Source organism: Jaculus jaculus, chromosome 4 (assembly GCF_020740685.1).
Source record: "Jaculus jaculus isolate mJacJac1 chromosome 4, mJacJac1.mat.Y.cur, whole genome shotgun sequence".
Classification (NCBI taxonomy): Eukaryota; Metazoa; Chordata; class Mammalia; order Rodentia; family Dipodidae; genus Jaculus; species Jaculus jaculus.
Genome location: NC_059105.1, coordinates 155233478 through 155261095, shown reverse-complemented (window position 1 = coordinate 155261095; position 27618 = coordinate 155233478). Strand labels below are relative to the sequence as shown.

General features: G+C 41.6%; 1 protein-coding gene across 2 annotated transcripts in view; it reads left to right on the top strand.

Annotated features, from left to right (window-relative positions):
* Pak2 (p21 (RAC1) activated kinase 2) overlaps positions 1–26787 on the top strand; it is an 88564-nt gene extending 61777 nt beyond the window's left edge. For both annotated transcript variants that reach the window (XM_045146953.1, XM_045146952.1), the window contains exons 8-15: positions 701–764; positions 3158–3206; positions 3762–3874; positions 12588–12705; positions 16649–16748; positions 20645–20841; positions 23520–23657; positions 24624–26787. In XM_045146953.1, the coding sequence (XP_045002888.1) occupies positions 701–764; positions 3158–3206; positions 3762–3874; positions 12588–12705; positions 16649–16748; positions 20645–20841; positions 23520–23657; positions 24624–24710 (866 nt within the window). In that variant the 3' untranslated portion in view covers positions 24711–26787. The remainder of the gene's footprint in view (positions 1–700; positions 765–3157; positions 3207–3761; positions 3875–12587; positions 12706–16648; positions 16749–20644; positions 20842–23519; positions 23658–24623) is intronic.
* Positions 26788–27618: the final 831 nt, after the last annotated feature.

Here is a 27618-nt window from a genome sequence, read left to right as displayed (position 1 = left end):
CAGCACTCGAATGGCAGAGGTAGGTAGGAGGATCACTAGGAGTTCCAGGCCACCCTGAGACTATATAGTGAATTCCAGGTCAGCCTGGACCAGATTGAGACCCTACCTTGACTATAAACTAGGAATGGTAGTGCAAGCCTGAAATTCTGAAAGTCCAGCCCTTAGGAGGTAGAGGCAGAAGGATCACAAGTTCAAGTTATCCTCAGTACATAGTTTGTGAGACCCTTGAACCAGTCTGACTACCTGAGAGCCTCTTTGGTCTTGTGCAGACTGAACAAGTGGTTGTTCTAAAATGTCATCATTTTTGAGCAAGTGATAGGAGAGCTAACCTAATGGAAATAACGTGTATTCATTCTTGTTTACTTTTACTACTTACTTTTCTTCAGTGTTGTTTTTTAAAAACAGGTTGGTAATTTTTTTTTTTTCTTTTTGAGGTAGGGTCTCACTGTAGCCCATGCTGACCTGGAATTCATCATATAGTCATAGTGTGGCTTTGAACTCATGGTGATCCTCCTACTTCTGCCTCCCTAGTACTGGGATTAAAGGCTTGCACCACCATGTCTGACCAAAACAAATTATTTTTGCAACTTGGTATACAAAAAAAATCAGTGCTTATAGTCAGTGCAGTTTATTAGAATAATTATTAAAATTAGCTTGCATTTAATATTTTTGACTAACTTTTAATTTTTGTTTAAAATAGGAACTATTGTGAGCATAGGTGACCCTAAGAAAAAATATACAAGATATGAAAAAATTGGACAAGGGTAAGTGTTGATGATGTATGCCCATAATAACCCATCTTGGTGTGTAGCACAGAGTCTCTTTCCCATGGCATTGAGCACTTTTCTGAGTGGAACCATGGGAAGTTGTATAAACACATAATGTTTCTCTATGTAGATGATGTTTAAAAACTGTGGGCAGGACATGGTTGTACACACCTTTAATCCCAGCCCTGAGAGTGAAGGGTTGTGGTTTTGAGGCCAGCCTAGAGCTACAGAGTGAGTTCCAGGTCAGCCTGGGCTAGAGTGAGACCCTACCTCGAAAAACCAAAAAAAAAAAAGGAAGAAAGAAAAAAAATAATATAATCTAGATGTGGTGGCACGTTCTTATCACTCGGGAAACTGGGAGGGGAGGATTGCCAGTTATTTGAGGCCAGCCTGGGCTGCATAATATATTTGGCCCTGTTTCTAAAAAGTAAAGAAGTCTACCTTACACTGGTTAGCAGTGAGTTTCCACCTTTTCTTCTCCCTCCCTGCCCTCCTCCTGTGGGGCTTGCTGTGTAGCGCAGGCTGGCGTCCAGCTAGTGACGTCCTCCCCCAGCCTCCTGGAACACAGGTAATCAGCAGTGTGCCTGGTGTCACTTTTTTCCTTTTTTGTTCAAGGCGGAATCTTATTCTAGACCAGGCTTACCTGGAACTCTCAGCGATCTCCTACCTCTGCCTCCGGAGTGCTGGCATTAGAGGCCTCTGCCACCGTGCCCGGCCCACTGCTATTATGTGTCATTTTCCACAGGTGGTAAGGGGTCAGATGGATATAAGAATTTTGCATAACATTTAAAGACAATCGAATACTTACTGCTGGATTAGAGGCAATGAAAACATGTTTAAAGTGTGTCGTCATGATTTTTGGATACTGATGTTAATTGCAGCATTGGTTTATTAAACAAAAAATTGAAAGTCAATCCAGGGAAAGGGCTCAACGGTTAAAGGCACTTGCTTACAAAGCCTGCCAGCCTAAGTTTGATTTCCCTAGTATCCATGTAAAACCAGGCGCATAAAGTAGTGTGCCCATTCTCCCCTCCCCTACTCTCGTTCTCTCTCTCTCTCAAATAAATAAATGAGCAAATAATCTTTTTCAAATTTGAAAGTCACCCGTGTTTGTTTTTACAGTGCTGGGAACGGAACTTAGAACTTTGCATATGCTAGGCAGGCACTTTATCACTGAGTTATATCTCCAGTCTTTTAACTTTATATTTTTTGAACACAATAATAGATGAATTATATACTGAATAATAATAATGGTGAATTAGCAAGAATAATTCCTATCTGTATGTATAACCGTCATAAATCCAGTCTTGATTAAAAAAAAAAAATAAATTGCTTGCCCTTTCCTAAGAGTTTGTTTTGAGGCAAGGTCTCACTCAGTAGCCCACGCTGTCCTCAAACTCACTTTGTTTGCAGAAGAGGAAGCAGAAAATTTTAAGAGCCACAGGCTGGGAGGTCATGCCCAAGGCACTGCTTTCCCCCAATAACTGACTGCTGACTTCCACATGGAGAGTACCAGCAACTCCACTGAGGAGGCCCCTGTGAATGAGGGGGGAGGGAGGAGGGAAGAGATGGTACCAGATCATGATGTATGCATACAAAAGTATGTTCTTAATTTTTTAAAAAAAGCTCCCTTTGTGTCCCAGTTTGTCCTCAAACGAGCCATCATCCTCCTGCATCAGCTTCCCAAGTACTAGGAGAACATCTACCATACCATACTTAGTTCTTTGTTTCTTAAGCAGCTATGCATCTTTGTAGGTCTGAAATATTCCTTACTTAAGCTTTGGCCAGAAAGTGCTTTTAAACATCTTCAGTCTCGGGCTGGGTTGATGGCCCAGTTGGTAATGTGCTTACTGTGCATGTGTGATGTGACGGCCCAGGTTCAGATCCCTAGGACCTCACGTAAGTGTGGGTGTGGCCCCCACGCCTCTCACCTAGCACTGCAAAGGCAAGAGCAGGCGGATCCTTGCGGCAAGGTGGCTAGATTTGCTGAGCTCTGGGTTCAAGTGAGAGGCTGCTCCAGAAAATGAGGTGTCGAGCATTTGAGGAAGACATGGCATCAGCCTCTAGCCTGCACATTCACACACATTCACAACCAAAAGAAAACAGCCATGTGTGGTGGCATATGCCTTTAATCCCAGCAATAGGAGGCAGAGGTAGAAGGATTGTTGTGAATTTGAGGCCAGTCTGAGACAGAGTGAATTCCAGGTCAGCCTGGGCTAGAGTAAGACCCTACCTCAAAACAACAACAACAAACAAACAAACCTTTTTTTCTTATTTATTTAACTCTGAAGTCTTATTTATCCTTTCAGTTGTGCAAAGTGTAAAATCTCTGGTAGTATAAGTAGCAGTGGTTTAGAAACTTTAAGTGGGATTCTGTTTTGTCTCTGCAGGGCTTCTGGTACAGTGTTCACGGCTACCGATGTGGCGCTGGGGCAGGAGGTACTCTTTCTTCTCCATACTTTGCCATGAGCTTTTCATGTAGGAAAAAATCTTGAAAATGCTAAGAATAACGAATAAAATGCCTTAAGTTGGATGTATTATGACTTGTTCTATATAATAATTTTCACATTAGCCAGGTGTGGTGGCACACACCTTTAATCCTAGCACTTGAGAGACAGAGGTAGGAGGATTGCCATGAGTTCAAAGCCACCCTCAGACTACCCAGTGAATTCCTGGTCAGCCCGGGCTAGAGCAAGACCCTACCTCCAAAAAAAACAAAACCAAAAAAAAAAAAAAAAAGAAAAGAAATCACATTATAATACACAAAAAAAGTAATGAGTTTAGTCTCATTACTTGAAGATAAATCTAAACATAATGTAAACTCTGTATTGCAAAACATTGTGCATAGGTAAGAGTGTGAGGAAGAGTACTATCTAGAAATAAGTTATCTTGCCATATAGTGTATCTGTACGCTAAATTATTAACTGGTATTTGTAACTTTCTAGAAAATTAGCAAAGCTTTTCTGATGCTTTTCAAATCTGGTTCCATTATAGGTTGCTATCAAGCAGATCAATTTACAGAAACAGCCCAAGAAGGAATTGATCATTAATGAGATTCTAGTGATGAAAGAATTAAAGAATCCCAACATAGTTAACTTTTTGGACAGGTAAACATGTGGGTTTTTATTATTTTGTTTGTTTGTGTGTTTTGTTGTTTTATATCCGCTTGTCTTTAGCTCCAAAGTGTTGAAATATGATTTCTTTTTTAAATTGGCATAGTCAGGCATGGTCACTCACACCTTTAAGCCCAGCACCCAGAAGGCTGAAGTAGGAGGATTGCAAGTTCTAGGCCAGCCTACATTATGGTCATTTCCTAATCAGCCTGGGCAGGAGTGAGATCCTATCTCAAAAAACCAAAAAAAAGTTGAAGGCCAGGGTTGGAGCTGTAGTTTAGTATTGGTAGCATGCACAAAGCCTTGAATTTGATCCTCAGCATCCCATAAACCAGATGTTATGGCCCATGTGTGCAGTCTTAGCACTTGAGAGGTAGAGTCAAAAGGATAGGAAGTTCAAGGTCATCCTCAGCTACATAGTAAGTTTGAGGACAACTTTAGCTACATAGTGAAACCCTGTCTTTAAAAAAGAGAATGTGTGTGTGTATACATAAATATACATACATAAATAACATTGAAGAAAATATGAAAATTTGCTGGGTGTGATGGCACACGCCTTTAATCCCAGCACTTGGGAGTCAGAGGTAGGAGGATTGCTGTGAGTTCGAGGCTACCCTGAGACTACATAGTGAATTCCAGGTCAGCCTGGGCTAGAGTGAGACCCTACCTCAAAAAACCAAAAGGAAAATTTGTAGTCTTATCATTTGGCACAGGGATAGCACTTTATACTGGGATATCAGTGCTGACAAGCAAGGTGCCAGTAGCACATTATATTTGAGAAGAGGTTTTTAAAAATTTTTTATTTTTTTTTAAATTTTTATTAGCATTTTCCATGATTATAAAAAAATCCTGTGTTAATTCCCTCCCTCCTGCCCCCCCACCTTCTGTGTTTTTTTTTGTTGTTGATTTGTTTTTGTTTTTTTGTTTGTTTGTTTTTAAATTATTTATTTATTTATTTGAGAGCGACAGACACAGAGAGAAAGACAGATAGAGGGAGAGAGAGAGAATGGGCGCGCCAGGGCTTCCAGCCTCTGCAAATGAACTCCAGATGCGTGCGCCCCCTTGTGCATCTGGCTAACGTGGGATCTGGGGAACCGAGCCTCGAACCGGGGTCCTTAGGCTTCACAGGCAAGCGCTTAACCGCTAAGCCATCTCTCCAGCCCAATTTTGTTTTTGTTTTTTGCACAAGTATATCATAACTTGGCAAGTAAGAGAATGGCTGATGGCTAGGTCTTCGGTACCAGGCATGCATTTCCTTCCTTAGAGCAGACTCCAGTCCAATTACAGAGCAGTTGGTTTCTCCCATAACAGATAGTCCATTATTAGATCAGTTGGCACATTTGGCCTGGCTAGCCAGCCATAAGGCTTGCAGTGTCCATTGCTGTTTAACACTGTTGTTGACTTCTCTCTCCCAAAAGGCTGCACACAGCATAGCTCTTTCCAAGCACTCTGACAGCTTGTCAACGGGGAGGAGGCTTCCAACTCAGCTCCAGCTTGATTTCTCAGTGACCTACTGCCCAAGCATGTATAGTCTTTAGCAAAAGGCACTTACTGTCTAGTTATCGTGGTGAACCACGAGCCATTACATGCAATGACTTGTAGTGTTTGGGAGACATCAGGAAACCTCCCTGGCCAGCAACTTGCTGAAAGGTTTCTCACCCCAGGCACTGAAATTTTTCTAATAACAATCTATGGCTTCTGGGTGTACCATTATCCACATCCATAGGACACTTCTGCCCATACTTTCTCTTTCTCTCTCTCTTTGTCTCTCTTTCTCTTTTTGGTTTTTGTTGTTCGAGGTTGGGTCTCACTCTAGCTCAGGCTGACCTGGAATTCACTGTGTAGTGTCAGGGTGGCTTTGAACACACAGTGATCCTCCTACCTCTGCCTCCCAAGTGCTGGGATTAAAGGCGTGTGCCACCATGCCTGGCTTTTTTTTTTAACATATATATTATTGACTGGCAAAGAAGGTAGATTTCCATATGGCTTATTCATAACATCTTAAATTTTTTTTAAAAGTAGGGTCTCACTAGCCCATGCTGACCTGGAACTTATGTAGTCCCTGGCTGTCCTTGAATGCATAGCAATCCTCCTACCTTTGCCTCCCGAATTCTGGGATTAAAGATGCCCTGCCTGAAATACAGCATTTTTATTTATTTATTTGCATGCAGAGAAGAGTGAATGAATGAATATCTGAATGGGTGTGCCAGGGCCTCTAGCCACTGCAAACAAACTCTAGATGCATGTGCCACTTTGTGCATCTGGCTTTACATGGGTACTGGAGAATCAAATTCAGGTCATTAGGTTATGCAGTAAAGCACCCTAACCCCTGAGTGGTTTCTCCAGCACCAGATAACAATGTTTAAAAAGGACAATGTTGGATGGGAGAGATGGCTTAGCAGTTAAGGCGTTTGCCTGAAAAGCCAAAGGACCCAGATTCAACTCCCCAGGACCCACATAAACCAGATGCACCGGGGTGGGGGGCGGGGGATTATGTGTCTGGAGTTTGTTTGCATTGGCTGGAGGCCCTGATGTGACAATTCTCTATCTGCCTTTTTCTCTCTCCTTCTCTCTCTAAAACAAATAAATGAAAAAAAATTTAAAAAGTTAAAAAAGAGGAAAATGTTATTTGTCTTCATTCTATATACATGTATGTATATATATGTATGTGTGTATGTATTTATTTATTTGAAAAAAGAGAGAGAAGAGAGGCGTTGAGAGTGGGTATTCCAGGGTTTCCAGCAGCTGCAAACTAACTCTAGACATATGCACCACTTTATGCATCTGGCTTTACATGAGTACTGAGAAATCAAACCAGCTTTGCAGGCAAGCACCTTAACTGTTTGAACCATCTCCAGCCCCTGCTTTCACTCTTTAAATAGTTAGCATTTTAAACCAGGCATAGTGGCACGTACCTTTTTAATCCCAGCAATTAATTGGAAAGTAGAGGTAGGAGAAAAGCTGTAAATTTGAGGACAGCCTGGGACTATAGAGTGAGTGCCAGGTCAGCCTGGGTTAGGTAGAGAACCCTATCTTGAAAAGAAAACAAAATAATCAGCCAAGAACTAAATTCCAAGTCTCACTTAAAACCCAAGAAGTAATGCCAAGTGTGTTGACCAGTTTTGATAAACCCTCTTCCCTTTCCTCCCCTCCTTCCCCTGGTCCCCTTAGACCATTCCTAACCCTCTACTTACATATTTACAGTACCTTCCTCTCCAGCCCTTCCCTCTTTTCTTTCCCTCATCGTCCCTTTCTAGCTTCCTGGCCTCTACTCCTGGCTTTTACTCCACCTCACATACAAATCTAAGCATTTGTAGCTAGGATCCACATATATGAGAGACATCATGAGCATTTGACTTTCTGAGCCTGAGTTACCTCACTTTGTATAATCCTTTCCAGATCCATTTCTATCCCTGCAAATTTCATCACCACTGAATATAACTCCATTGTGTAAATGTACCACATCTTATCAGTTCATCAGTTGAAGTCTGGTTCCATTTCCTAGCTATGGTGAATAGAGCAGCAATAAACATGCCAGGGCCTCCAGCCACTGCAATCAAACTCCAGACGTGTGTGCCATCTTGTGTGCATATGTGACCTTGCATGCTTGCATCACAGTGTGTGTCCGGCTTGTGTGGAACTGGAGAGTTGAACATGGGTCCTTAGGCTTCGCAGGCAAGCACCTTAGCCACTAAGCCATCTCTCTAGCCCTCATAGCCCATTGTTTGATCGGGTTGTTTTATGTCTTATTTAGCTTGTTTTTTGTTTGTTTGTTGAGGTAGGTTCTCACTCTAGCCCAGGCTGACCAGGAATACACTATATAGTCTCAGGCTGGCCTAGAACTCACAGTGATCCTCCTACCTCAGCCTCCTGAGTGCTATGATTAAAGGTGTGCGCCACCACACCTGGCTATTTAGTTTTTTGAGTTCTTTGTATATCCTGGATATTAACCCTCTGTCAGATGTATAGCTGGCAAAGATTTTCTCCCACTCTCTAGGTTGTCTCTTTGCTCTATTCAGTGTCCTTTGCTGTACAAAAGCTTTGTAATTTCATGAGGTCCCAGTGGTTGATTAGTGGTTTTACTTCCTGAGTGACTGGGGTTATATTCCAAAAGTCTTTGCCTATGCCAATATGATGAAGTGTTTCCCTTACTTTTTTTGTCCAGCAGTTTCAGAGTTTCAGGTCTGATATTAAGGTCTTTGATCTATTTGTACTTGATTCTTGTGTATGGAGAGATAGAGGGATCAATTTTCATCTTTCTACATTTAGATATCCAGTGCTGTCTTTTCTCCAGTGAATATTTTTGACATTAAAAAAATTATTTATTTGAGGGAGAGAAAGAGGCAGAGAGAGGGAGGGAATAATGAATGGGTGTGCCGGGGCCTCCAGCCACTGCAAAAGAACTGTAGACACAGCCACCTCCTTGTGCATCTGGCTTACATGGGTTCTGGAGAATCAAACTGGAATTCTTTGGCTTTGCAGGCAAATGCCTTAACCACTAAGCCACCTCTCCAGTCCCTATTTTTGTCAAAAATAAAATGGCTGTAGCTACCCAGGTTTATATCTGGGTCTTCTATTCTGTTCCATTGGTTTATTCTTGTGCTTTTATGCTGGTACCATGTGGATTTTGTTGCTGTGGTTCTGTAATAGATCTTAAAATCAGGAATAGTGATACTGTCAGCCTTATTTGTGTTGCTCAGAATTGCTGTGGCTATTCAGGGTATTTTGTGCTTCCAAATGATTTTTATAGGATTGTTTTTCCATTTTCTAGTGTGATTTCTCTCTTGAGTGCTTTAAAGTTTTGCAGAGCTCCTTCACTTCCTTTGTTAGGTTTATTCCAAGTTACTTTATTTTTTTGGAGGCAGTTGTGAATGGGAGTGTTTCCCTGATTTCACCCTCAGCTTATTTGCTGCTGTTATATAGGAAGGGTGTAGATTTCTGTGTTTATTTTGTATCCTTCTATGTTGCTGGAAGTATTTATTAGCTCTAGAAGTTTGCTGGTAGATTCTTTGGAGTTTTCTTTTATACAAAATACTATCATCTAAAAATAATAATTTGACCTCTTCCTTTCCAATTTATTTTTTCAAGGTAGGTCTCACTGTAACCCAGGCTGACCTGGAATTCACTATATCGTCTCAAGAGTGACCTTGAATTCACAATAGTCCTCCTATCTTTACCTCCCAAGTGCTATGATTACAGGTGTGTACCACCATGCCTGGCCCACCCAATTTATATTCTTTTTATTTCTGTCTCTTATTGTTATAGCTAAGCACTTCTAGTACTATATTTAATAAAATGGGGACAGTGTCTTGTCTTGTTTTGATTTTAATGTAAATGTTTCAAATTTTTCCCAATTAGTATAATGTTGGCTATGAATTTGTCATAAATAGCCTTTATGTTGCATCTATTATCATTTTCTTTTCTTTCCCTTTTTTTTGGTTTTTGGAGGTAGGGTTTCACTGTAGTTCAGGATGACCTAGAATTTACTCAGGGTGGCCTTGAACTCAAGGTGATCCTCCTACCTCTGCCTCCTGAGTGCTAGGATTAAAGATGTGCCATCACACCCGGCTCCTCTATTGTCAGTTTTTTCATGACTTTTATCATGAAGGGATGTTGAATTTTGTCAAATGGCGTTTCGTCATCTGTTGAAATGACCATGTAATTTTTAAAAATTTTTTTGTTTATTTTAATTTATTTATTTGAGAGGGACAGCCAGAGGGAGGGAGGGGGAGAGAGAGAGAGAATGGGTGCGCCAGGGCTTCCAGCCACTGCAAATGAACTCCAGATGCATGACCCCTTGTGTATCTGGCTAACATCGATCCTGGGGAATCCAGTATCAAACTGGGGTCCTTAGGCTTCACAGGCAAGTGCTTAGCCGCTAAGCCATCCCTCCAGCCGACCATGTTTTTTTTTTTTTTTTTTTTTGTCCTTTAGTTCATTTATATGGTGTATTACATTTATCTATTTTTATATGTTGAACCATCCCTGCATGACTTGGATAAAACCCACCATGTGAATGACCTTTTTGAAGTATTCCTGTATTCTCATTTAAAAACTACTTATTTTTGTTTTATTATTTTTATTTATTTGAGAGTGACAGAGAAAGAGGCAGATAGATAGATAGAGAGAGAGAGAGAGAAAATGGGCACGCCAGGGCCTCCAGCCGCTGCAGATGAACTCCAGATGTGTGTGTCCCCTTGTGCATCTGACTAACGTGAGTCCTGGGGAATCGAGCCTCGAACCAGGGTCCTTAGGCTTCACAGGCAAGCGCTTAACCGCTAAGCCATCTCTCCAGCCCTAAAAACTATTTTTATTTATTTATTTGCAAACAGCAAGAGATAGGTGAAAAAGATAGTCAAAATGAGAGCCCCAGGGCCTCCAGATGCTGCAAATGAACTCCAGATTCATGTACTACCTTGAGCGTCTGGCTTTACCTGGGGACTGGGGAATGGTACCTGGTTAGGCTTTGTAGGCAAGTGCCTTAACCTCTGAGCCATCTCTCCAGCCTCATTTTCCTATGTTCTGTTTGTTAGTATTTTGTCGAATTTTTGTGTCTGTAGTCATGAGGGAGATTGGTCTGTAATTTTCTCCCTTTTGGGACGGTCTCACCTATATTAAGTGTGAGGCTGGGAAGTTTGGTAGGAGTATCGCCATCATTTTGAAACTCATTTGGGATACATAGAGTTCCAAGCCTGAATCAGACCTTGCCTCAAACCAAAAAAACAGACAAAATGGAATCACATATATGAATGAAAAAAAAAATCCAAGTAGAAAGTAATAATAGAAGTTGTATTATTGCTAGAGGATTATAGGTGGTTTTCCTCTATGTTTAGCTCAATGTAGCTTGGTAAAAAGATAAAAATGATTTGTGACTTTATTCTTTGTTTGCGGTGACTGTGTTCAAAGTTGCCTTATTTGTATTTTCCTGCTTATTCTTTTGCACACCTGTGTATGCGTGCATGTGTAGATGCACCCTGCCACGCACACGCGTACTGATCATTGGATGCCCTCTTCCCAGCTTTACCCCATATACTGGGGATACACATGGCTACACACAGGTATTTTGTGGGTTTGAGGAGTTGAATGTGGTGCTCTCTGGCCCAAGAAGACCTCTTGTTTAAATGGCAGTGCTCTTAACCACAGAGCTGTCTTCTCGGCCCTCATGCTTTAAAAAGAAAACATTGTTGAAGCCGGCCGTGGTGGTGCACGCCTTTAATCCCAGCACTCGGGAGGCAGAGGTAGGAGGATTGCCGTGAGGTCGAGGCCACCGAGACTCCATAGTGAATTCCAGGTCAGTCTGGGCCAGAGACCCTACTTCAACAAACAAACAAACAAACAAAAACGTTTTCAAGATATGGTCTCATTTTTAGCTCAGGCTGGCCTTGATCCACAGTGATCTTCCTATCTCTGCCTCTTTCATTTTGCTTTGGTTTTTTTTTTTTTTTTTTTTTGAGGTAGGGTCTCAGCTGTAGCCCAGGTTGACCTGATATTCATTCTGTAGTTTCAGGCTGGCCTTGAACTCATAGTGATCCTCCTGCTTCAGCCTCCCAAGTGCTGGGATTAAAGGCGTGTGCCACCGTGCCCGGCTTATTTTTATTTATTTGAGAGGGGGAAGATAGAGTATGGGCATGCCAAAGCCTCTTGCTGCTGCTAATAAACTCCAGACATGTGCCACTTTTTGCCCCTAGCTTTACATGGGTACTAGGAAATCGAGCAGAGCCAGCCTGCTCTTCAAGCATGCAGGTGCCCAATTTTACCTCTGAGCCTGTCTCTAACCCCTTCATGCTATTTTAAATTATAATTTCCTCTCCCGTCCTGTGAGGTTTTGTGTTTGCTATTTGAGACATGGTTGCAGCCAGGTGTGGAGCTGCAGGCACTTCCCAGCGCTCAGGAGCTGAGGTAGTAGGATTGTCATGAGTTCAAAATCAATTGGGGCAGACTGAGAGAGAAGGATGGAGGGAGAGAACTGTCTTTTAACTCTGGCCTCAGACTCCCAAGTGTTGGGTTAGTATGACCAACTTACCTCCACCTCTTTCTGTTAAAACAGGCCCAATACTTACTGAATTATTAAGTTATTTTCATTGGAGTAATACATATATATATATATATGTATACACTACATACATATATATATATATATGTATGTATGTATACACATACACATACACACACACACACACACACACACACACACACACTCAACAGCTGTGGAAAAAAATTGTAACTTTAAAATTGATTTGAGATCCTCTCTGTTTCTCCCTTCTGGATTTTTCCTTTTTTTTAAATGACAATTATCATAATTATTGATAATAAACCATGATAATTCACCCCACCCCCTTTTTCAGCCCAGAGTGGAATCCTCTTGTCTCAGCCCCCAAAGTATTGAAATTATCGGCATGTGCTGTTACTTAATATCTTTAAAGTGTTCCCAAACTATCAGCTTTTTAGTATTATTATTAATGGTTCATTACATTTTAATTCTTACCAGATAGTGCCATGTATTTAGAAAACAAAACATGCTGGCCGTGGTGGCACACCCCTTTAATCCCAGCACTCAGGAGGCAGAGGTAGTATCACCGTGAGTTTAATGCTACCCTGAGGCTACATAGTGAATTCCAGGTCAGCCTGAGCGCAAGACCCTACCTTGAAAAACAAAAAAAAATAGAAGACATGAAAATGTGAGTATATTTTGTGTGTTTCTTTGCAGTTACCTGGTGGGCGATGAGTTGTTCGTTGTAATGGAGTACCTCGCTGGCGGGTCACTTACTGATGTGGTAACAGAAACGTGCATGGATGAAGCTCAGATTGCTGCCGTGTGCAGAGAGGTGGGTTTTCTTCCTCTTGGATGTGAGGGTGATGTGTGGTTAGCAAGGGGTGAAAAAAGGAAATTCATGTTTTTGAATTTTTTGTTTATTTTTATTTATTTAAGAGTGACAGAGAGAGAATATGAATGAATGGGTGCGCCAGGGCCGCCAGCCACTGCAGACGAACTCCAGATGTGTGCCCCCCCCCCCGTGCATCTGGATAATGTGGGTCCTGGGGAATTGAGCCTCGAACCGGGGTCCTTAGGCTTCACAGGCAAGCACTTAACTGCTAAGCCACCTCTGTAGCCCAGAAAATTCATTTTTTATATAATATTTCTATTTATTTAGTTGAGTGAGAGAGAGGATAGTGCTCCAGGGTCCCTTGCCACTGCAAATAGACCACAGACATGTGTGCCACTTTGTGCATCTGGCTTTCCTGTGGGTACTGGGGAATTGAACCCAGGCCATCAGGCTTTGCAAACAAGCCATCTCTTTTTTTTGGTTTTTCAAGGTAGAGTCTCACTCTAGCCAAGGATGACCTGGAATTCACTATGTAGTTTCAGGGTGGTCTTGAACTCACAGCAATCCTCCTACTTTTGCCTCCTGAGTGCTGGGGTTACAGGTGTGTGCCACCACACCTGGCTTAAAAATATTTATTTATTTATTTATTTATTTGAGAGAGAATATATTAATGCACCAGTATCCTTACTACTGCAAATGAACTGCAGACACATGTACCACTTTGTGCATTTGGCTTTCTGTGGATAAAGGGGAATTGAACCCAGGCTAACAGGCTTTGTAATCAAGAGCCTTAGTCAGTTGGTCATCTTCCCAGCCCTGTTATTTTTTTTTAACTGTATGTATGTGAGTTCGTGTTTGTGTATATGAGTGTAGGCATGTACCAAGACGTGTGTGGAGGTCAGAGTGCAACTTCTGCTCTTAGTCCTCACCTTTCCCTCACTTGAGGTAGGGTTTTTGTACACTATTGCATGAGCCAGGCTAGCTGGCCCACAAGCATCCAAGGAGTCTCCTTTTCTGTTTCCCATCTTGTCGCAGGAGTCTGGGATAACAGATGTGCACTGGCACGTGTGGCTTTACATGGGTCCTTCTGCATAGTAGTTGTATTACCCACAGAGCCATCTCCCCTGCTCTAAATTGTTTTGAGACAGGGTCTTATGTATCCCAGGCTGGCCTAGGTAGTTGAGGATATCCCTGAACTTCTCATGCCCTGACTCTGCCTCCTGAATGTTGGAATTACAGGTATTTACCATGACACCTGGTTGTTTTGATTTGCTTTGGGTTATACTCAGGACTGTGTGCATGTTAAGTAAACACTACCAATGAGCTACAGCCTCAGCCTAAGAACTTACTTATTTTTATTTGAGAGAGAGAAAGAGGCAGATAGAAAGAATGGGCACACCAGGGCCTCCAGCCACTGCAAATGAACTCCAGATGTATATACCACCATGTGCATCTGGTTTACGTGGGTTCTGGGGGAATTTAACCTGGGTCCTTAAGCTTTGCAGGCAAGTGCCTTAACCATTAGGCAATCTCTTCAGCCCACTGTTTTGTTTTTCTTTGGGGGTTGAGGTAGTGTCTCACTCTATCCCAGACTGAACTGGAATTCACTATGTGCTCTCAGGGTGGCTTTGAACTCATGGTGATCCTCCTACTTCTGCCTCCGTACCAGTTTTTATTAATATTATTTATTTATTGATTGATTGATTGATTAGCATGTGTGTAAAGGTGAAGTGCAGTAGAATATCTTGCTGGTGTAAATGGAACTCCAGATGCTTGCATCACTTTTGTGCCTGGCTTTACATGGGTGGCTGAGGTAATAGGTCTACTGGCTTTGCAAGGAACTGCTGAGCCATCTCTCCAACCCCCAAACAGATACTTTTTAAATCTCACCTCATTTTTATATTTAAGGAGAAAATCATCGTTTTGGCTTATTGCTTTGTGATAAAGCAAAGGAAAGTTAACTCTTTCACGTGCAGTTTTATGTTTTGTTTTTGTGGTGCTGGGCATTGAGTCCTTGGACTCCATGCAAATACTCTAGTACTGAGCGATACCCTCTGGCCTCTTCCTTCCTCATTGATATCGGGTTATGGATATAGTTTAGTGTAATCACCTTTGTACTACAAAAGTAAATGAAGGGCTAGAGGGATGGCTTAGTGGTTAAGGTGCTTGCCTGCAAAGCCAAAGGACCCAGGTTCAGTTTCCCAGGACCCACGTGAGCCAGATGCACAAGGTGGCAGCACATGCATCTCAAGTTCATTTGCAGGGCTAGAGGCCCTGGTGATTACAAAAAATAAATAAAATTAAATAAATAAATGAAGGCAGCATCTTCCAGCACATGGAACCCCTAGCACAGAACCAGACGACCCAGATCTTAACCTCGTTTTTAGTGGCTTCCAGTGATTAGACTTAAGTAGTTCAGATTCAAGTGGTAATAATCACAAATATATTCTTTTTTTTTTTTTTTTTAAAGTCAAGTTTCATGACTTTTTTTTTTTTTTATTTGAGAGTGACAGACACAGAGAGAAAGACAGATAGAGGGAGAGAGAGAGAATGGGCACGCCAGGGCTTCCAGCCTCTGCAAACGAACTCCAGACGCATGCGCCCCCTTGTGCATCTGGCTAACGTGGGACCTGGGGAACCGAGCCTCGAACCGGGGTCCTTAGGCTTCACAGGCAAGCGCTTAACCGCTAAGCCATCTCTCCAGCCCCACAAATATATTCTTTACTATTGACATAATTTTTTGTATTTACTAAGTGCACTGTACCTTTAGGTATTTAAACCTGAAGTAGCCTGTTATTTTATAAGTGAGCCTATTAAAAAGGGAGAGTCTGGGTCTGTAGAGATTGGTCAGTGGTTAAAGTGCAAGCCACATGCAGTGAGGATCTGAGTTCAGATCCCCAGTACCCAGGTAAGGCTGGATGCTGTAATGTACTTTTATTTAATTTTTTTAATTTATTTGAGAGCGACAGACAGAGGAGACACACATGGAGAGAGAGAGTGGGCACGCCAGGGCCTCCAGCCACTGCAAATGCCCCCTTGTGCATCTGGCTAATGTGGGTCATGGGGAATCAAGCCTGGAAACCACGGTCCTTAGGCTTCACAGGCAAACGCTTAACTGCTAAGCCATCTCTCCAGCTCTGTAATGTACATTTAACCCAGTGCTCTATGGCAAGACCTGAGGAGGTGGCGATAGGAGAATCCCTAGCACATGCAGGCCAGCTGTCCTGGAATACACAGTGGTAAATAGCAGGAAACTCTGCTTCAAAACTAAGGTGGAAGGGGAGGACCATCACTGGAAATTGTCTCCTGACCTCCATACATGTGTTGTGGCATGATTGTGCCCATTTGAACACATCTGCATAGCGATTTACAGAAAAGGAGAGTGTGTATGTTTCTGGATGAGATTTATTTTTTAACATTTTTCTTTTTAAAATATTTTATTTTTATTTATTTATGTATATGACAAAGAAAGAGGGAAAGAGACTGAGAGAGAGAATGAATGGGTGTCCCAGGGCCTCCAGCTACTGCAGACGAACTCCTGACACGTGCCACCTTGTGCATCTGGCTAACATGGGTCCTGGGAATCGAACCTGGGTCCTTTGGCTTTGCAGGCAAACGCCTTAACCACTAAGCTATCTCTCCAGCCCCAACATTTTTCTTTTTTGAGACACACCTCCCTATAGCCCAAGTAGGCCTGGAAACAGCATTATCCTGCATCAGCTTCCCCATGAAGTGATTACAGACATGGTGTCTGCATGAGCAGCCAAAGATTTTTTTTCCTTAACTTTGTGTATTGACAGGATTTTTTTTTTTTTTTTTTTTTACAAATGTAAATTCTTAGAAGGATGCAGTGAATTGAATATAAGAGGCATTCCTTAAGCCATAGCTACTGTATGTGAAATTCTCTGGGCTGTTTCATTGATAGGTGTTTTCTTCTGTTCAGTGTTTACAGGCTTTGGAGTTCTTGCATGCTAATCAAGTGATCCACAGAGACATCAAAAGTGACAATGTGCTTTTGGGGATGGAAGGCTCAGTTAAACTTAGTGAGTAACCCATTTCTTAACTTTTCATTCAAGTAACAACTCATCTATTAACATGTGAGTGTTTTACTATGTGACATGGGAAGGAACCTGTTAAAGGTAGGCTGTGAACTAACTGTAAAGCCCGGATTTAAATAGAGGTGCTACTAGTTACTGAGTACTTTCAGCAAGTTATTTGATTTCTTTGTCTCTTCATATGTTCAGTAAGAAAAATAATAGTACTTATCTCAGGGAGTATTTAAGATTAAAATCTAAAGCATGACATAAACAAAAAAATGTGAAATACTAAGGAACAGTGTTTGGGACTGTTCATAATATTGCTACTGTTATGTAGTGACAAACTCGAATTTGTTTCTGTCGTATGTTTAGAGTCGTTTTTCTTACTGTATCCGTCAGCTTTCTTTGAATGTTGTAGAGATGGCCTAATCAGAGGAGAACTGTATGACCCTGACCTCAGGGATGATATGAGGGGGAAAAACCTCCACATTTTTTTTTTAAATTTATTTGAGAGCGACAGACACAGAGAGACAGACAGAGGGAGAGAGAGAGAATGGGCGCGCCAGGGCTTCCAGCCTCTGCAAACGAACTCCAGACGCGTGCGCCCCCTTGTGTATCTGGCTAACGTGGGACCTGGGGAACCGAGCCTCAAACCGGGGTCCTTAGGCTTCACAGGCAAGCGCTTAACCGCTAAGCCATCTCTCCAGCCCAAAACCTCCACATTTTTAATCTTCTCTATTAGACACAATAAAGCCATTGAACACAACATAATTCTCTGTGGCCATAATTATCCCTTATTTCCAACTACGTACACCTTCTGGAGGACTCAAACAGAACTGCTGCTGATTTCTCTAACTCCACCAAATTGAAAGAGTATCTTGTACCAAGAAACCAAAAGTGGGACTACAGAGTGAGTTCCAGGTCAGCCTGAGTGGAAAAACAAAACAAAGAAACCGAAAACGTCTTTTGTTCTCTCTCTTTCCTCTCTGTCTTTCCCTCCTTCCCCCTGTCTCTTTTATAGCCTGAGTTGATCTCCTGGCTCTACCTTCCAGGTGCTAGGATTACAGGCATGGGCCACCATGTTTATCTTAGATCTCATTCTTATAAATAAATCACTTGGAATTTACCTGGCTTATGATTGGTAAACACTCATTTTTACTATAAATATTATTTTTAGCTACTTTTTAATATTCTCATTTATAGAATTGCTGAATGCATGTGCCACAAATAAATACAAGGATAGTCTGCAACATTATTCAAAAAAAAAAAAAACAAAAAAAACTAGGCAGGCATGTTGGCACACATCTTTTTTATCCTAGCAGTTGGGAGGCCAAGGTAGGAGGATCGCTGTGAGTTTGAGGCCAGTCTGAGACTACAGAGTGAGTTCCAGGTCAGCCTGGGCTAAAGTGAGACCCTACCTCAAGAATTTCTCCCCCCACACACACAAAAAAAGAAGGACAAACGGAGGGAAGAAAAGAAGGTCTAAAATTATCATATTATAAAGATGATAATTTAATATTTTAAGAGTTTATTTATTTGAAAGAGAGGGAGAGAATGGGTGCACCAGGGCCTCAGCCACTACAAACTCCAGACACATGTGCCCACATGGGACCTGGAGATTTGAACAAGAGTTCTTAGGTTTCCCAAGCATGCACCCTAACCACTAAGTCATCTCTCCAGCCCATATTGTAGTGTTTTTGTTTTTTTTTAAACATTCATTTGACAGAGAAAGAGAGTGAGAGAATGGGCGCATCAGGGCCTCCAGCCACTGCAAATGAACTCCAGACATGTGTGCCCCTTTGTGCATCTGGATAACGTGGGTCCTGGGGAATTGAACCTTGATCCTTTGGCTTTGCAGGCAAATGTCTTAACCACTAACTAAGCCATCCTTCCAGCCCATGTTTTAACATTTTTAAGATGAGATAGATAAGTGTAGTGATATGAGAAGTACTTCTTGATTTTTTTTTAAAACCAGGCTTTGAATCTCAAATTTGCAATCCCAGTATTTAGAAGTTTGAAATATTGCTACTACCTTGAAAAACCAATAAATAAGTAAGTAAATAAATAAATAAATAAAAATAAGGGCTGGGAAGATGGTGCAGCAGTTGAAGGTGCTGCTCCCCCCCTTCCCCCTAAGTTGGGTCTTGCTCTAGCCCAGGCTGACCTGGAATTCACTATGTAGTCTCAGGGTAGCCTTGAACTCACAGTGATAATTCCTACCTCTGCCTCCCTAGTGCTGGGGTTTTAAGGCGTATGCCACTATGCCTGGCAAAGGTGCTTTCTTGCAAAGCCTAATGGCCTGGGTTTGATTCCCTAGTACCCCAGTGTGAAGGCAGATAGATGCCCAAAGTGACACATGTCACATGGAGTTTGTTTGCATTGGCAGGTGGCCCTGGCATTCCCCATACTCAATCACTCTGTATCTCTCTCTAATAAATAAAAATAATAAAAAATAAATAACATTACTTAATAGTTGCATGGGTTTAATAACAGAAGGAAAGTTATTGTAAGTGCTCATTGTGACGTTCTTACCAGTTGAGCATCAGCAGGCATCTTGCTCCTCAGTTGCACAGTGCGGTAGCTGGGCTAGATGATGCTGGTCCTTGTCTAATACAGTTGTAGTGAGCTGTAGTCTTTTTCTGTGCCTGCTGCTAAGTGGGTGCTTAGTGATTGTAGCTTGCGTTTAGATGAGTGAAAAGTGGTTTCCATGTACTGAAATCCACCTGATTGAATGCATGTAGTTTTAGTGTTCACCTTTGGTGGTTTCAGATTTCTTTCAAATTTTACCCAACCCTAACTCCCCAGGCAGGGTCTCCCTGTAGCCCAGACTGTCCTGGAACTCACTTTCTAGCCCCAGGCTGGCCTTGAACTGGGATTAAAGGCATGTGACAATGAGCCAGGCTTTCAATTTTACTTTTTAAGGAAAGAACTAATTATTCCAGATTTTAAAAGTTCCTGTGGGTCTTGTTGCAGTCAGGTTTGAATTGCTGGCAGAAAACACCAGTCCAAGAGCAGCTTGTGGGAAAAAAATTATTGGCTTACAGACTCGAGGGGAAGCTCCATGGTGACAGGGGGAAACGATGGCCTGAGCAGAGGGTGGACATCACCTCCTGGCCAATATCAAATGGACAACAGCAACAAGAGAGTGTGCCAAACACTGTCTGAAGGAAGCTGGCCATAATACCTATAACCCTGCCCCCAACAATACACTGCCTCCAGGAGGCATTAATTCCCAAGTTGCAATCAACTGGGGACCTAGCATTCAGAACACCTAAGTTTTAAGGGACACCTGAAACAAACCCCTCCCAGGGTTTCCCCCCTCCCACCTTCTTATGGGTAGGAGCCCTTTATAATCTCTCCTCTCTTTCCTTTTCTTAATCTAATAAACTTTCTCTAACTTCAACAAAAATAAATAAATAAAAACCCCCTTGGATTAGAGGTCAAAGCCAAAGGACCCATAGTCGATTCCCCAGGACCCACATAAGACAGATATACAAGGTGGTACATGCATCTGGAGTTCATTTGCAGACTCTGGAGGTCCTGGTGCACCCATTCTCTGTCATTCAGATATATACATGTATGTATGTATATGCACACATATGTATATATTATCCTTATTTGTATAAGTTTGTGGAAAGTAAAAGTGAAAAGAGAGAGTAAATCACATCTTAAATATTTTAAACCCACTCTGGTTTTACTCTTTTTTTGTGCGGGGGACAAGAGTTTGTTAAAAAGGGAAAGAAGATGAAGAGAAACACAGACTCCTCATAAGAGGAGGGGATCTGGTAACTGCAAACTACCCTCCCCAATGCCTCAGAGTTGAAATGTCTTACAGAAGTGAATTCTTTACCAAAGCCATTCCTGGAAACCATTAACTCTAAATCTTTTGTTTTGTTCTATAGCTGACTTTGGTTTCTGTGCCCAGATCACTCCTGAGCAGAGCAAACGCAGTACCATGGTTGGCACACCTTACTGGATGGCACCAGAAGTCGTTACACGGAAGGCCTATGGCCCCAAAGTTGACATATGGTCTCTGGGTATTATGGCCATCGAAATGGTTGAAGGAGAGCCTCCATACCTCAATGAAAATCCCTTGAGGGTAAGATCAATGAAATGCTAGTTTTAAAGAGTTTGTAGGTTTAAAAAATTTTTAATTTGTATTTGTGCGCAGAGAAAGAGAAGAGAGTATGCGCTTGCCAGTCAGACAAATCAGACCCATGCTCCGCTTTGTACATCTGGCTTTACGTGGGTGCCAGGGAATCAAACCTGGGCTGGCAGTCTTTGCAAACAAGCAAGCACTTTTAACTGCTGAGCCATTTTCCCAGCCTCAGTTTACAGGTTTATTTATTACTATTTTTAGCAGTAAGCTGTGTGGTCTCTTACTCTGCATGTAAGAATGTACTCATCTTTCTATATAGTCTTGAGGTACGCCTAGGTAAGTGCCTTTTCCTACATATTTAGGTGCCTTGAATAAAACAATCAAGTTATCACCAGTGAACCTGAAGGACAGAAAAAAAGGAAGATTGATTTATTTATTAAAATTTTTAAAATTTATTTATTTGTGAGCAGAGAGAGAGAGAGAGAGAGAGAGAGAGACAGAGAATGGGCACGTTAGGGCCTCTAGCCACTGCAAACGAACTCCAGGCGCAAGTGCCACCTTGTGCATCTGGCTAACGTGCATCCTGGGCAATTGAGCCTGGGTCCTTTGGCTTCGCAGGCAAACGCCTTAACTGCTAAGCCATTTCTCCAGTGCCCCCTTTTCTTTTTTATTTAGTTGTTTTTTTGAGGTAGATCTTGCTGTAATCCAGAGTGACAGTTTACTACATAGTGACCTGGAATTCACTATGTAGTCTCAGGCTGGCCTTGAACTCACAGCGAGCCTCTAACTTCAGCCTTCCCAGTGCTGGCATGAAAGGTGCACCACCATACCGGGCAGAGAGAAAGGGCACACCAGGGCCTCTAGCCGCTGCAGTTCAACTCCAGGTGCATATGCCATTTTGTGCATCTGGCTTTACATGGATAAATTGAATTTGTGTCATTAGCTTTACAGGCAAGTGCCTTAACTGCTGAATCATTTCTCCTGCTCCAAAAGGAAGAAAAAAAAATTTCAGTCTAATCATGACAAATGTAACATTTCCCAGGCCAGGAGGAGAGTGGGGACATAAATGAAATAGGAGATTCTCCTAAGATTGCTGTAAGTACCATGTGCCTCTATGAAGCCAGCAGATGTCTTTTCTTTCCTTTTTTCCTCCCCGAGGCAAGGTCTCACTCTAGTCCAAGCTGACTTGAAACTCACTTTGCAGCACAGCCTCAAATTTACAGCAATCTTACCTCAGCCTCCCTAGTGCCGGGATTAAAGGTGTACACTGGTCTGGAGAGATGACTCAGCAGTTAAGGTGCTTGCCTGCAAAGCTTAACAACTTGAGTTTGATTCCCCAGCACCCAGATAAAGCCAGAGTCACAAAGTAGCTCATGCACCTGGAGTCCGTTTGCAGTGGTTCTGTGGCATGCCCATTCTCTCTGTATGTCTGTCTTCTGTCTCTCTCTGCTTACAAGCAAACATTTATTTATTTAAAAAAAAAAAAAAAGAGGTATACAGCACCACACTTGGCCCTGGGTGTCCTTTTTATTTTATTTTTCAGATGGTCTAATTTTGAAACACTGCCTGGCCTGGAACTTGCCAAGTAGAGCAGGCTGGTCTCAACCTTGAAGAAATCCTCCTGCCTCTGCTTCCCAAGTGCTGGAATTACAGGCATGTGCCACTCTGCCCATCTTGAGCAGATGTCATTTTTAAGTTATGCCAGGCAGCATGGTTTTGCATTTTTCTCCCATCATCCTTAGCTACATAGATATAGGCAAGGAATAAATAGAGCTTTAACTCCATTTATCCAAGTAACTGCTGTGAAGTGAGAGTCAAGGAAGTCATGTGGGGTTGGGATGTAGCTCAGTGATAACCTGCTCCTCTAGCAAGCACAATGCCTCACACTCCCTCCACCCCCTTAGGAGGTGACATGTAAAAGGAGTAATGGACACTAGTAAGATGAATGGAATTTAGGACCCAGTGCAGTCATAGAGCTGCTGGCATTAGGGTGCTATAAGTGGAAAAGGTAGAGGATAGAATGCAACCAACTAAAATTTGGGAATTGCAATTACTGCAGTTACCAATGCTGATAAGGAGGAGGGTGTGACCATATGTGTGTGGCTGTGGATGGCCAGAGCACAAGAGTGAGAGAAGAGTTGAAGGAATGCAACACGCATCTCTTTAGCTATCGAGCTTGCCACAAATTATTATAGAAGTAACATGAAAAGTCACAGTTCAAGGAGTTACATAGTATTGAAGGAGTGAGGGGGAATGACTTGGTGTTTGGTGGAGATTTGAACCAAGGAAAGACAGATAAGAGTAATAGGCAAGGTGGATGGAGAAGGTCTCAAAAAGCTATGAAGAACCAAAAGAACATGGCTGCACCTCTGGTCCCTGGGTTGTGGGGGAGGAAAGAGCTGCCCCTGGATAGATAGATAGCACTGCAGCTGAAAGTATGGGGGATGGGGAGGCTCCTGGGCTGCTTGTCATCATTGTTACTTAAAGTAATGGTTGGTTGCTTGATGGATCAGCTGGCTGATTAGTTAGTTAAGGGAGAAATACAAAATCCAAATAAGTAATGATAACCTTTCTTTAACATTTATGGTGATTGTCTAAAGAACTAAAAAGTTCATAAACTTGATGCACTATCATTTTGTTGAGCTACATTAAATATGTAAAATACGTTGTGTTTTTAGGCCTTATACCTAATAGCAACTAATGGAACCCCAGAACTTCAAAATCCAGAGAAACTTTCCCCAATATTTCGGGATTTCTTAAATCGGTGTTTGGAGATGGATGTGGAGAAAAGGGGTTCAGCCAAAGAACTGTTACAGGTAAAGTTGAGTTTTTCAGAGATGAGTAAAAGGTTTTCATGTAGTGCTGATAATATATCCTTAATCATTAGGAATTATCTGAGGAGAGCAAAGCATTTTCTGCATTTTACAGTTCTATTTCTTGACAATAAAATTCTTCATCTTGGGGGGCTGCAAGGGTAGTTGAGTGGTTAAAGATGCTTGCAAATCCTGATTAATTGGGTTTAGTTCCCCAGGACCCACGTAACGTGAGAAGCACAAAGTGGCACAGCTGCAATTCATTTGTAGTGGAAGGAGGTCCTGTAGCACCCATTTTCTCTGTCCCCCCTCTCATTTTGTCTTTTTGCCTGCAAATAAGATATTTTTAAAAACTCATAGTAATAAGGGCTTGGAATGATAATTCTCAGACCCATTTAATGCTGCCACAAGTGTATTTATGAACCTCAGGTCTAGATTGTATGTATGTGTGAATTATGTATGTATGTATGTTACTTATTTTGAGGCAGGGTCTCATGTAGCTCAGGCTACCCTCTACCTTCTGAGTGCTGGGATTATGGGTATGCACTGACACAACTCAGTTTTATGTGGTGCTAGGAATCAAACCCAACGCTTCATGTGTGCTAGGAAAACAGCCTTCTGAGCCACGTCCTAGCCTCCTAAATCTATAGACTTTACGTGGGTAGAAAAACTTACTGGGTTGATGAAGCAGGAGAATTGCTGTAAGTTCAAGCCCAGACTGCCCTACATAATGAGCTTTTGTCTTTAAAAAAAAAAAAAAAAAAGGCACTGAAACATCTGCTTTCAGCTTTTCCCCATCAGTAAGAGTGATGAGCTGATTCTGAGGGGTTTAGGTAGGAATTAAAATGTAGGTTTTGTTTATTAAATAAATAAGATCCAGAGTTGTAATCGTCTTTGGGACTTAGTAAATAGAAGATACCTTGTTTCTAAACTGATGATATTTATACATTTTTTTTTCCTCCTTGGCAGCACCCCTTCCTGAAACTGGCCAAACCCTTATCTAGCTTGACACCGCTGATCATGGCAGCTAAAGACGCAATGAGGAGTAACCGCTAACACCACTGCTATGGCTCTTACTCTTTTCCATTTTTCTTAAAGAAATCTTTAATATATGAAAATTATTACTCTCTGGGGGGTTTAAAGAAATGATCTGCATCACTTGGAGGACAAATCCAAACTACTTGTCCCTGAAGACAGCTAAGAGAAAGAAGCAATAAGAGTTCAGACTTTCAGATGAACCCCTGCCTTAGGGTCCAAACAGAATTGTGGGACTAGCGTGACATCTTCCAGCAGATAGCCTACCACAGCCGCTCACCATGCGTGACATTTGTGTTTTCTTTTGATGACTTTGTTATAATAGATCCCACTCATTGTCGATTTTGGGGGTATTTTTAATACTTGAATGTCAAATTCAAGTTTTTCAGAGTTTTCATCTGGTCTTTTCTCTTTGTAGCTTTCCCTTTCTTTGACTTACTCCTTTTGAGTTAGTTGCAGATATGGTAGAAATAATGTAGTCTTTATATTGGCAAAGGAGCTTTGACATGGTTTAACTTTTTATAGAAGTTAGGACCGGTTATTGTTACATGTAATTTTTCAGTTCAGAATTTGAACTGAAGAAGGGGGAAGAAAAATATGTGGTTTTTACCTTTTTTTTTTTTTTTTTTTTAACAATGTGAAAGAGTCCATTTTAGAAATTTAATGGTAGTGAGTTTGACATTTGTTACATGTATAGAAAGAGGACTAATAATCTATATTTATAACTAAATCATTGATACAGAAAAAGAATCCCACTGACTATATTCTAGTGTTCTGTCTTCCTTTCTGCCTGTTTCTCCTCAGATGTGGCGTTAGGAAGCAGTGACGTGCTCTTGGTGCAGCTGGGCTTTGCCACAGTGGCGCCGCCGCCTCCTTCCCTTCCCCCTTCACTAGAAAGAAGCTTCTGTATATGTTGCAACTTTGGTGTCGGTTTTAATAAACCTCTCACTTCACATGTATCCTTCCACTCTCTGGAACAAATAGAATAACCATTGAATTTTCAAAATTTAAAAAGGCATTTTATTTTTCCATTTAAAAAGAAAAATACATGGAGCTGGGCAAAAAACCCCAGAAACTTGAACCTTGGTGACTTCTAAAATAGAATGATGAAAGAGAAATGTCATTACAGATGCAATATAAGATTTGTGATAATTGAAGTGTTCCCAACGCATTACCAATGTTTGGATGTTTGTGAGTGCTTAAGTAACGAAGTACTAGTTGATGGATTCATGAGTCATTTGAGATGCTGAGTTCCTATAGCTGTTCTTTCTTTCATGAGCAGAGAATATTCGTGTAAAGAACTGGAGAAAGAAAACGGAAATGTGCTTATTAAATACTTTTTATTTTCAAGATTTAATACAAGGTCTGAGACCTACAGCAATTCTAGAGCGCCCCCTCCTCCCTGTCGTCCTCACTGCTTCTCCTCGCCCTGTGCTGCTCGGCTGGAGGAGGAGGCACTGCTCGCTTGGCATGCCTGGACCTCACAAATGAGGAGAAAGACCTTTGCTTGGTTCTGGGGATTTTGTCTCCACCATCCCCTTCAACGAACTTTCTACATCCTTGCCGTTCTGCAGTAGTACAAATCATGAATAAAAATAAGTTTGCTGTTTATTGGGAAAACTCGGGTCGGGGGATTCATTTCCAGTTATATCTCTGTTAAGATACAAGTATAAAAAAAAATGGCTGGTTTTGTTTTCGTTTTGCTTTTGATGAGTAAAACAATGAAACTTACATCTAGAGCACTTAATGGTCCCTGTTTTTTATATAATTTCCGACTTCATCTTTCTCTGGACTGTATTTGGCCTTCTACAAGCATCACTAGTTTACAGAAACAAACTGGTTTATCCCTGGTGGAAGCTGCAGTGCCTCTTGAGCTCCAGATCTGGGCACTGTGGCAGTGTCTGGATGGATTATAAAGAAGACACCCCGCGAAACGGACGGCCACCTAGATGATGAGCCTGATCTCACGACTGCTCCAGGAGGCACTTCCATCCCATGTCAGAGCCCATCTGTGGAGTATGTGCCAATGCCCTTCCCCACCCTGTGCTGTGACTCAGCAAAAGGCTTTTCCACTGATAAAAAAAAAAAAAAAAAGAAAGAAAGAAAGAAAGAAGCAGTTTTGGATTTGTATTTACTTCTTTGAAGGTTACTTGCATGTCCATTGCTGGCAACGGACTTTGTCTTTACAACCTTACTCCTAGGTTAAGGGAGCTGCACTGTTTTTCTTTACTTACCTGGATAAACTAACCTGTAATAGAAATATTCTTTGGTTAATTTTTGTAATGCCGTTTTTAAACAAAATAATCTTAAAAGTAATGCAGAATTGTGATTTATTGATTTTAAATTAAAATATTCAGATCTTGTTGAGTAACAATTGCATATGAAGAATCACGTCTTTTTAATAATTACCTTTTGTACTAACCCCTTTTGGTTATCTTTAGGAATTCCTATTTCCAGTTCAAGATTACTCCTCTTATGTTACTAAGACTATGATTGTAGAGTTTATATTACAGACTTTTCTGATGGTCCTAAAGCTGTCTTCTCTTGCTCTGTTGCTGCTTTTAGGGTAAAGTCAAAGTGGGAAGCTATTGGAGTTGCCTGCACGTTTCTGTGACAAAGCAGCCAACCAGAAGCAGCTTGAGGGGAGGAAAGGGTTCATTTATTTTGGCTTACAGTCTTGAGGGCAAACTCCATGGTGTCATTGAAAAGATGGGGGACACCTAACTCAAGCCACCACGGAAACCATAAAAACGTTGAACACCCTGTTCCGTATGTGGCATGAGGTATGTGTTCTCTTCTCCATATATGAATATTAAGCTGCTAAAGATTCATCTAGTCACCACCAGCCCTAAGCAAACTGCCTTTACTACACAATTTTAAGTTACAGTGCATTTGTATACACTGAATTTTTTTGCCAGAATAACTTTTA